General features: G+C 31.2%; 1 protein-coding gene across 1 annotated transcript in view; it reads right to left on the bottom strand.

Moving 5' to 3' along the window:
- LOC119602566 (ecdysone-induced protein 74EF) overlaps positions 1-10,448 on the bottom strand; it is a 31,014-nt gene extending 20,566 nt beyond the window's left edge. The window contains exon 1 of the mRNA XM_037954147.1: positions 7,826-10,448. Coding sequence (XP_037810075.1) covers positions 7,826-8,900 — 1,075 coding nt within the window. The 5' untranslated portion in view covers positions 8,901-10,448. The remainder of the gene's footprint in view (positions 1-7,825) is intronic.
- Positions 10,449-12,351: the final 1,903 nt, after the last annotated feature.

The raw sequence follows: 12,351 nt of genomic DNA, 5'->3' as shown, positions 1-12,351 counted from the left end.
AATAGCAATAAAAACAACAACAACAAGTATAGAATTTACGAATACAAAATAAAAAATTGTGATGTATGAAGTCCCTCATTTTATTTGCAGATTATTGTTGTTATTCGCATACAAATCAAATGGATGTACATATATGTGATTATGTGTGTGTGTATATATACGCTGGGTGTAATTTATAGCACTTCCTGATAAACACAATGAGACAAATTATATAGAAATTGTATATAAAGTATATGTACATACATTTAAGAATTTCTTTTTTGTTGTTTTATTTTTTGTTTAATAAAGATAAATTTATGACTTTGTGTCTGATTGTTTGTCAGCCCGTCTGGTTTTTAGTATGTAACCTGTGTGTAATTATTGCACATTTTCATTTACTCTGGGTTTTTGTGTCATTTGTTAATTTTTGTTTTTTTTTTTTTGCGGGGGAATTTAAAATAACAATACGAATATTAATTTAACAATATTAAATTTGCTGTAAAATTGTTTTTGACAAAAAAACCTTCTATTAATTAATAACATTCAATTTAAATTTTATATTAAATTATTGCCAAATATTAATCATGTTCCTATGTACATTTATAACGCAAAATATTTATGTATAAGAAAAATACAATGGAAAAATAAAATCAAAATGATTTTTGTTTTTGTTAATAAAAATTAAAATTTTAAAAATAAGTTATATTTTTATAATTTTGAGCTTAATTATTCCAAAAATATTTGCAATGATAATTGTTTGTATAAAACAGGAAATATGCAGTATGTTGTTAAGATAAAAATATAATTTTATTTAATTTATAATAAAAATAGGATATTTTATTAATTTCTTTTGGGTAAAAGTAGTATTTTTTGCTCAAAAGAAAGCATAGGCTGATGTTAGAGTGCCTGCTATAAGCGATGCTAAGCTTTGCGCTACAAACTTTTGCTTGTGTTTTCTCGCATCAAGCATTGCTTGCAGCGGCCACTCTGACATCAGCCTGAGACCTTGGAAATTCTCTATCTTTTAAAAAAGTGACCACAGAAAATGGTCTAAGCTTTCTTTTGAGCAAAAAAAAAAAAAAAAAAATGCCATAAAAACGTCCATTTTGGAAAAATAGGGGAAAAATAAGTTCCAAATATTGAAAAAAAAATTATTCTAATTTTTAAACAAGTAAGAAAGTATAGTCGGGCGTGGCCGACCATATGATACCCTACACCAGTTATGAATATTAAATGTGATTTATTTTTCATAATAAAGCATTTATCTTCAATATTCCCTTGTTCCGATACATTTAAGCAATTTATGGATGAAAATCTAATTTTCTGAAAGAGGCTTTATATGGGGGCTAGGGGCAAATATGGACCAAGCCCGATAAAATTTTGTGAATATATTTATATTTACATAATATTTTATTGTGCTAAATTTCATCGCGATATTTGTGTTTATAAGTTAATTTGGGACATTCAAGTAATTTTCTGAAGGGGACTTTGTATGGGAGCTAGGGTCAAATGGGGCCCGATCTTTATGAAATTTGGCAGGGTCATCCAGACTTCTATAAAACTTAGTTGTGCCGCATTTTATCGATATATCTGTAAATTTAACAAAATTATGAGCTCAAAAGCCCTTTTCGGGGGGTTCTGTTCTATGGGGGCTAGGTGAAATAATGGACCGATTTCAACCATTTTCAATAGGCTTCATCCTTGGGTCAAATAAAACGTGCGTGCCAAATTTCATCCAATTATCTTGAAAATTGCGACCTGTACCTTGCGCACAAGGTTTACATGGACAGCCAGCCAGCCAGCCAGCCTGCCAGACGGACGGACGGACGGACGGACGGACATAGCTTAATCGACTCAGAAAACGATTCTAAGCCGATTGGTATACTTTAAGGTGGGTCTAGGACGAATATTTTTGTATGTTACAAACATCAGCACAAATCCAATATACCCTCCCCACTAAAGTGGTGTAGGGTATAAAAACGAAGAAATAGCTATCTGAACTCCTTTGTACAATTGCTAGGACCAATAGGTGAAACGTTACTCTCATTTGAATAAATCCATGTATGACCAAAATGTCCTACTTTGACCCCCGTTAAGTCCGGCAGTTCTTGACCGATAGAGCTGGCCTACTATCCAATAGTACTAACCATAGTTTTAAAAGTTTAGTCTCTTGACACGAAATTGCACATACATACATATTTAAGTAAAAAAATTTTTGACCAAGCTAAATTTTAAAATCTTAATTTTCCTTTGAAATTTTAAAGTCCTTTCAAATGAAGAATGAGAAACTAAAAATATGTATATTTTCCAACGTATATGGTAATTAAGTATAGTTAAATCTTTTTTCTAATTTTCTTTAAAATCGTAGATATTGTTTACAAAATGCTCTCTATTCCTATATTTTCAAAAAGTAGAAGATCTAATTTTTATAATTTTCTTTGCTTTTACTCTATAGATGAATTTAACCAAATACAATGATCGTATTATTCATACGCCTCCTTACATTTTACATTCGAGATTTGGTTGCTTATTGTTTTTATTTTTGTTGTAGTTGTTTTGTTTCTGTTCCCGTTTTTTGTCAATGTCATTTAATTTGTGTGTGTATTTTATTTTGTCAGTGAAAGTGAATTGTTTTTGTTCTTTTTCTAATCTATTCATTTACTCTCTTTTTTCAGTTTTTTTGTACATTGTTTTTGTATTTTCTATATTTTGTTTTACTTTGTGGTAAAAGTACTTAGTTTTTGTTGTTGTTGTTTGTGTTTGGTATTCGCTTTGTTTTGTTTGAGAGTATGTATGGTATTGTGTATTGTAAGGCATCGTTATAGTTCTCTTGTTGTAAAATTTACATACATACATTCTTACATTGCTGTTGTTTTTGCCTTCACTTACATTGTACTCAAACAAACACACATACATACATGCATAGTCTAGCAATGAGCTTAATTCACTATAGAAAGACAGCAGCAGCAGAAAAAAAGAAAGAAAAACAAAATATTATAAAAAATATTCAACAATTCCCAACCTACCTCAAGTTATTCTATGTTGTGTTTTTGTTTTTTTCTTTATTTTTTAGACGTATGTATGTATGTATGTACTTTATTATTAGTTTTTTTCTCTGCTTCTTGTTTTTGCCTTCTCTTTGTTTTCTGTGTGTGACTCTGCCTATACAAGTTTTTTTGTTAATATTTTCTCCTTTAGTGCTGGCTTAGATTTAGTGTTTATTTTTTAATTTTTAGATCTTTTCAAATTTAGTTTTGTAAATGAAAATAATGTTTAGTTTGGTTTAGTTTAGTCTGTTAGGCCATTTCCGTAGTCTTACATATGTCTGTGTTAGTCATGGTAATAAAATTAAGTCTCCTTTCCTAAAATAAACTGTGTATGTACTATGTTATGAACTAGAAACATCAGCAACATTTATGTAGATTCTCTTGACATCATTTTTAAACATTTTCTGCTTTCATTCTGTTTAGTTTACATCACTCTGTATAAAAAATTATGTACAGTAATTTAGAGCAAAACATTTTAAATGTTGCTGATGTATGTATGTAATGTGTGTGCTCAATCAAATGGAGGAGTTCATGGGAATCCATAAATTGTATTTAGGACATAAAGTAGTTTTTAAAATAAAGGCAAGGATATGATACAGATTTCAAAAAATAAGATTTCAAGAATAAACTAATTTTTATAGTATTTATTAGCATTAACATGTTCTCTATGCTAGGATATGGTTGTACTCTTTTCTGGAATTGAAAAACAATAATTAGTTTTAGAAAATGCGCCACCGTGTTTTTTTAAGCCACCGTTAGCTATAAAATGCCTTTTCAGTTTACTAAAGTTACTGAAATAATCTTAAATAGGGTTACCGAAATCGGATAGGGTCTTGTTCAAAATATTTTAAAATGAAACTGTCAAGTATAGTCGTACACTCAAAAAAGGAATTGAGTTATCCGTACTCAAATTATCCGGAGCTGCTTCAGAACCAAAAAAGGCCTAATTAAGGCCTTTTTTCAGATAAAGATTATGAATGTAAAATATTGAATTAATCCAAAAATGTGCATGATTTGAGTTCGATTAGTTCTTGATTTTAAAATCCAGAACACTTCAGCAAAAACTTCATTACAAAAAAACAAAAATTAAATATTAAGTATATTTTAGGCTAAAGATGAGAAAAATATAATTAAATTTAGAATGTTATTCTACTTCCTGAGTAGAGATACATTTTTCAGTTTTTAAGATAATATAATAATTTTAAGAATTTAGTTTCGCCGATTGTAGAATCATAAAAGCGTTTAGAATTTCAAGTTGTTTATATCATCAAAATGGTGAGATCTACATACATACATAAATATGAGATCATTCATTACTTTTAACAGCTATAAACAATATTTTTGTTGTGAAATAACAAAAATTTGCCTATGAACTTTAAGTGTCTTAAATTCTTAAAAAAAAACTCCATAACTAAAGTCAGCCAAAGACATTTTTCCCACAATTCTTACGAAAATAAAACTGTTTGTATGTCTGTTTATATTAGTGGACATGCAACTAAAACTATGTATGCATATTTTTTATATTTCGTTTTGTTAAACAAAGTTTGGAAAAGTTTAAATGTTACCAACCATACCAACAACAAGTGATAGTGAGGAAATGTCGTCAGTGGAAAAACATTTTAAAAATAAGTAATAAAAAAACTAAAGAGCTGAGTATCAAAACTAAACAGTGTTCATATTTATCACGAAGCAATACAGAGAGTAACTCACGAAAGAGAAAGAAAAAAGAACTAAAAAAAATACAAAAACTTGTGCTGAAAATCAAGCTTAAACAAAAAATTGTTTGTAGTTGTTGGTGATAAAAGACAAACAAATAATAAAAAGGGAGAAAAAATCACTAGAAGAGAAAGATGAAAGGAAAACTATTAGACCCTACAAAAAAGAGTTCTACCCATACTTAAAAGAAAATTAACTTAAATACATACACAAACTTACATACATATATACGGAAATGAGCATAAGAAGAGAATTAAATGGTGGAAAAAATCACCAAAGAGGCAACCAAAATAAAATGTTGAGTCAACCAGTTTTGCGCGCCCATTAAAATTTATAAAGGAAAAAATTAAAATTTTCATCAAAATTTTCTGTTGTTTTGATTTCTGAAATTACTCTGAAAAAGCTCTTCAATAGATTTTGTTGTTAGTTAATCTCTGCTAGAAGTGTTATTTTTGGTCTGTATGTTTGTAAGCACGTGTGTGTGTGTATGTGTAATTGTTTTTGTATATAGACCATAAAATGTGTGAGCGTTTTTTTGAGCAAAATGCCTTCTTTTTATTGCGGGCTTCTTGTTGTTGGTTTTGTTGAAATTTTGTTTTGCTTTTGAAATTTATGGCAAATATACCGGGGTACTACTACTGCTAACTGCCTTTAAAATCAATAAAATTGTTGAGGTGGGTTAGGAAACTGTTACGCAGCTAAGCAAAAAATAAAATAGAAAAATAAAACACCGAAAAAGTCATTTAAACGCACACATTTATAAAAATATATACATACATACCCAGTCAATGAAAATAGAGAGATAGTTTATTTGGGTTGAATTGTATTTTTGGTATAGACAGTAAGTAATACTTATAATAATGCATCCATCCACTTTTAATTTCAGCGGAAATTACAAATTCTTGTTAAAAAGGAATTTATTTGCGATTGCAAAAAATAAATAATTGTGAAAGCGAAATGCGTATTTGACAATAACGAATTTGTAACACTCTAAGTAATAAAACAATCAAATACTATGGATTGATAATCAGTCAATTTATAGTATTTGAACCCCTAATGGAATTCATGATATCATATGTTGATAACATGACCTCAATATTCGAGGCAACATAGGAATTTCGATAGTGAAGCGGCACTTCTCTCACTAAATTCTTATACTACCATTCCCCTATTAGTTAGACAATGCAAGAAAGATCTGTGAAGGCTGGGTCGACTGTCTGACATTACCCTTGTTTGGGTCCCTGCGCATAGGGACTACTATGGAGCTTGCCAGAACGGGATCTGCTGTTGATATCTTCATCGGCGTATTGTGGCCCTTCTTCAATGAGAAACGCACAACCGAAGTAGACGGGATATATCGAGATTGATAGCAGTAATAACAGGACACTTGGTGCTGTGCATACATACAAGTCGGCTGAGGCTCCGCTTCAATGAACACTGTCGCAGTTGCAAAGACAGGAAAAAGGAAGAAACGGTCTTCCATCTTCACTGCGAATGCCCTGCTCTATCCGATAAAAGAACCGTTTTCTTGGCAGTCACTTCATATCTAATCTTGGTCAGATATCTGGATCTTAATGATATCCAGAGATTTCTCACTGCTACAGTATGGATCTAATACTATACAATACTACATCTGACGAGTGGAGTGGTCCGGTCAAAACCGAGTCTCTTCGACTCTACTTGACTGTTCGCGCGCAGTGAACTACCACTTTAACCAACCATGATAAATGAATCGATTACTTTGTTCCTAAATTGTTTTTCTTTGGAGTATGAGTTTTAATTTCCTTTTATAGTTGTAGTTGTTGTTGATGATTGTTTTTTCGTTTCGCTCTTTGCAGGTAATAGTAATTTGTTCGGCGTTCTATATATTCAAAATATGGTAATGTGTGTTTATTGTTATTGCAATTTCACAAGAATTTCCTTTTTTTGTGCTTTAAGGGAAATTTCTCATTCGGTTGCAGTATGTTGTTGTTTTATTGCCATAAAATACCGGAAATTGTAAAACTGAAGTTGATTAAAAAGTGCATGTATGTTTAAACTACTGTTGCCAACAATGACAGCAGCAACTACAACAACAAAACAACTATGACTACCTCTGGTTTAAATGCATCAAGATGTTGTTGTGTTTGTTGTTGGGTGAGAATGTTGATGGCCTAAATTATGGCATCACATGACATATAATGTTTGCCTTGTATTACCAACTGCATTTACACATGCACATACACACACATACAAATATAAGTAAACTCTGACACAACACTTTTTCACATGCATACATACATATACATACATATGTACATATGTATCTGAATGTGTATTAACATGGCACATGTCATGCAATGCCTTCCTTCCGCATTGACCCAGATTTTATATAAAAAGCACTTTTTTGCTCTTTATGTACAACTTTTTTCATTATTGTTGTTGATGTTGTTGTTTTTATAGTTCAGGTCGGTCATTGTAAAAAAGTGTATAAGAAAAAAGGATTGAAAATATGTTGCTGTAAGGGTTGCATGTAGGTGAACTTTTAAGTATGTTGCAGCAGCAATCAGAAAAATAAAGAAACCAAAAAAAAAAAACTTAAAAAAAACTATGTTAACAAATTTAACCTAATGATGATGACGATGTGGATTTCTATTTTATTAGATCAAAAAATAAAAATATGTATATTGCGTATACGTAATGAAATTATACATACGTAATGTATGACTGATTTGGATTATTTACAAAAAAAGTAAGAACTTTATGATAAATATTTCTCAACCAGCCCTTTGTATGACCTGTTTATAATTCTACAATAAATTTTCCACTAATATATGAGAAATATATTAATTTTTTAAGTTGTACTAGAAGTTCATTCTGTAAAATTTGTCTATATAAAAATAAATTACTAAAATTTATTTTTTTAGGAAAAACATTAAAAGTTTGATATTTTTACTAAAGATAGAGTAATAATATTTAAGTTTTAAAGAGTTTCGAACATCTCATTAAATATTTAAAAAGGATTCCAAAATTTTCATAAATTTCTATGAAATTTTTGTGGATATTTAATTTTTTGATTTGGTTACATTTAATTTTCTACTCACAATATCTTTTCATTAATGATTTTTTGTAGGCCGCTTTACGTTCTTCAGGTTTTAAACGTCTGCTTGCTTCATGGTGGTGATGATGATGAGAATGATCATTGACACCTGAACCAGAATCATCTGATTCCGTACCCGAATAGGTGCGTGCACGATTTCTGGCAAGTTTTGTGGGTAAAGATAAATCCAAAGGGACTTCGTCATCGAAATCTTCATCATCACTGTGATAGTGATCGGAGGGAGGTTGTTCCTCCATTTGTTTGTCGAGATTTTCCGATGATGATCGTTCTTGGGAAAGGGAGTCTTCTTCCTCCCGACTCGTAATAACAGAACGTCTATTTTGCTGCTCCATTTCATTGCTGTTGTTATCCTTCTGATGAGGATGATGGGGCTGTGGCGACGGCTGTTGGTGATGATCGTTAAGCACGTTAAGACGAGAGGCGGGAGGATGTTGTCGAAGATGGTTGTAAAGTACGGTAAATTGTTGACGACAATCTTGACTGTTGGCTGTTGTCGTGGGTGAGTGTTGGGGAGAGGGTGTCTGTTGATTTAAGGAATTTGCCGATAAAGCTGGCGACGAAGAGGGAGTGGGATTAGAGGGCGAAGTTGTCGATTGTTGTTGACGATATTCATGGTCATGGCTTAACCTCTCCTCTAACTCCTCATCCTGATCTTCCTCTTGTGGTGATCCTTTATGTATGGCACTTGTCGTTTGATTAATGGTGGCTGCTGTTCGCTGTGTTTCCAAATCATCTTCTTCCTCAAACATTTGACTTTGTGTTTGAGACCATTCCGGAGTTTCAACTTTGTTTTGCAGAGGAGAACAAGGGGATCGATTACTGCTGCTACGTTGTGTCGCATCCATGTTGCACGGAATTTTTTGCATATTTAGATCTCTATCATCGCCGGGTGAGGATAAGGGCGAAGAGGCTGTAGTGGGATGTGATGATATCGAGGCTGTGGGTGATGCTAAGGGTGATTGCAGATTATTTGCGGGCGGTGAAGGTGACGGTGATTGGGTGGTAGGATTTACAAATGTATGAGCATTTGCTGCCACCAAATGTTGCACCATAATCATGTTGATTGAGTTGTTGCTGTTGCAGGGTTTGTTTTTTATTTTTCACCAAAAATTTTTAGTTTTATATTTCTGTTAATTATTTAATCATGTTCAAAAATTTCCACTAATTTTGGTATAAATTTAACATATTAATTTTTTTATTTATATTTCTTTAATTTTTTGGTAACCTGAGACCACTTTTAAAATTTTCAATTTTAATTTAAGTTTTAATTAAATTGTTGTTGTTAAATTTTTTTTAAATAATATATTGAGGTAACTTTTATTTTGTACATTTAATTAAACGGACGATATAATTTTGTTCCAAAGTAGGGAGTTTATATTTTGAAATTTTTAATGAAATCCAAAAAGTTTTTTTAATGTTTTGTTAAAGTAATTAATAAAAATTCGTCAAATTTAAATCTTTATAACCATCTTTTGTTGTTTTGTGGAATGACACATTAATTTTTTAATTTTTGTCAACTTTTTTTATACAATGTTGAACAAATTGATTTTTATTAAATATTATTTTTTAAAACCAAAACACAGTAACTGTTTTATCCGTTTCCGTTAGATTCATTTTATTTAGATATTTTATGTATATAAATATTTTTAAAAACGTTGTTTAAATATATAGATTTATTTATTTTTTGTTTAATTTTAATACAATATTTTTCTTTCTGTTGTTTGTTTGAAATATTTTGTTGTATTAATTTTTTTGTTGGTTTTCGCTTCGAACGTTTCAACACAAACGTCGTTTATCTCTTACGGTATCAGCGAAACTGAAATTTTTAGTTTTTGAAATAAGTTGATTACGGTTGAAGTGGCTGCGACTCGATATAATTTTTTGTGTTTTTATTTTTTCTGTTGCTGTTTTTTCTTTAGCTTTATGTGTTGTACATATATTTGTTTTTGTTTTTGAATTGTTCGTGTTGTTGTTTGGCAGTGAGTACGTATAAGCATGCGCTGCCGTTGTTGTAGCTGTTGTTAGTGTTATTATTGCTACTGCTGTTGCTTATGGTGTTGTTGATGGTGCTGGTGCTTTAGCAGTTTTACTAACTGCCTAACTGATAGACTGGTTGGTTGGTTCGATTTGGCTTATTGTTTATCTTGGTTTGTTGTTGAGGCCCATACATTCGCTGCCTCAAGTTGCCAAAATAATGTTTATTTTGTTTGCTGTTAATGATTTAAGGGCGCGGGAGGATGTTTTTCCATCGCTTTCGTTCTTACTCCAATATCCACTTTTTAACTTTTTGCCAACAACAACATTAACATTAACGTACGTTCATAAAGCTTATTGTTGTTATACTCATGTGATTTAGCGTCGAATTTGTTTAACAAACCGTCGTGTATGTAAAAGTGATGACGACTGTTTGGCTGCAAACACACAACAAACACGAAAGAAGACGAAATATACAACGTTTCACAGCTCCCAATGAATATCGCAGTTGTAGAAGTAGAAAAATACACAAAAAACATTTAGCAACAACACCAGCCATCCATCCATCTAGTCAGCAATCATACCGTAAAAACAATGTTGTTTGCCTGCTTCTCATACCCGAAAAACAACACCAACCATACAAACAATACGAAAAGAGAAAAATAGATAACACACAGATACTCTACTACAGATACATAATTACTCATTCGTTCACTCACATGCACCTAAACATTTTTCTCTTTCTCTTTTAACGTTTTGCCCCACTCCCACAGATAGATCCCAACACTTCTTTTTTATATTTACAAAATAATTTTCACTCTCACTTATAATTGTTTATAATTTTTTTCTTACTATGTGTGTGAGTAAAATATTCTCTCTCATGCGCATTTGCATTCAAATCTTGTGTGCTAATAACAAAACAACAAACAAATAATTTTTTATTGTTGCCAAAATAAACGGTGTATAAAAATACATACTCATACAAGAAATACATACATACCTATCTACATAAAATTAAAAAAATCAAAACAAAAACTTTGTTTTTGCTGTATTTAAACGCAAGCGTTAAATATTGTTCAACACGACCCAGACCCACTGCATGGAGTGTCTAATTCTGGTACGCATTATTTTAGGGTTTGTTGGTCGCTCGGTTGGCACATTTAAAGAAATAAACAAAACATTTTTTGGCCTACCATGTGTAAAGGCCAGATTCTTAATTGTTTTAATATATATACATCCGCTATTGATGGTTTACCCTCTTTTTCCAAATGTTCATATGGATTTAAATGTTGCCAGTGTAATATTTGATATTTCTTGTATATAATTCATATAGGAGAAGTCGTGCCCCCTACAACACGTACAACATTTGAGGATTCTTGTTCCTATATTTTCTCATGTAATAAATGTAATTCATATGGGAGGTACCATGTCCCTCTTGCTGGTCCTGTTATTTTTTCGCAAATTGTTCACATGGATTTCAGTGTTGATCGTGCAAAATTTGAGGATATATAATGGTTTCCTAGATATACGAATTTTTGTATTTAATTCATATGGGAGGGACCACGCTTCCGTAATCGGACAATTTATTAACAAATGTTTTCACGAATGTCAAAATTGTTCGTAAAAAATTTGAGCTTTCTGGTTCGAAAAGTTCTCCCGATATACGAATTTTTGTATTTAATTCATATCCCCCTTTTTCTATTCCGCCAATATTTGTCTTTAATATTCATATTGATATCAAAGTGGTGCCGACAAAATTTTAGCACCCCAAATTTTATAGTTTTCCACTAACTTTATATGGGGGATGACAAGCCCATTATTTCTTATCCGCCAATTATTGCACAAAATTTTCATATTGACACTTAAGTTTATCGTACAAAATTTGGAAACTGTAGCTGTTATAGTTTTCCAAATTTACATACGTCATTTAGTATTGGCTAGCAATATAGGCGTGGGATGTGCCACACCCACTATTGCTAGATCGTCCATTTTTCCCCCAGAATTCATATATGTGTCAAAGTTGTTCGCTCAAAATTTGAGGACTCTAGTTGTACCAGTTTCCGAGATATACTACTTTTAATAGTTATTTAGTAAGAGGTTGTGGCACCTCGCCCACTTGGAAATTCAAAATAAAAGGTAGCCTATTTTTCCTTCTATGCATGAGAAAATTTGAAGAAAATCGGTTTAGTCGTTTAGACGGCTATAGACTTCAAACAAACACACATTAATTTTTATATATACATACATATAGATAATAGTACAGTGGACGTCCACTAGTACGAATTATATAGTGTCAGGCCCTTTCGTAATACCGAAAAATTCGTATTATTGAACAACACATTTTGTATGTTTAAATTCAAATAATACACATAAAATATTGGATTTTATTTATTTTTGTTTTATTTTTCATAAAAATTACATAACGGAACAAAATATAATAAATGTGTATTATTTTAAATAAATTTCTTGTACATAAACAGGCATAAAAGGGACATATTTACGTATATGAATTGTTAATTTTGAAAGTATCGTGAG

This window comes from Lucilia sericata, unplaced genomic scaffold (assembly GCF_015586225.1).
Source record: "Lucilia sericata isolate MDLA Ls3-8-SP2 unplaced genomic scaffold, ASM1558622v1 Contig000242F_arrow, whole genome shotgun sequence".
Classification (NCBI taxonomy): Eukaryota; Metazoa; Arthropoda; class Insecta; order Diptera; family Calliphoridae; genus Lucilia; species Lucilia sericata.
This window is presented reverse-complemented; position numbering and strand designations above follow the sequence as displayed.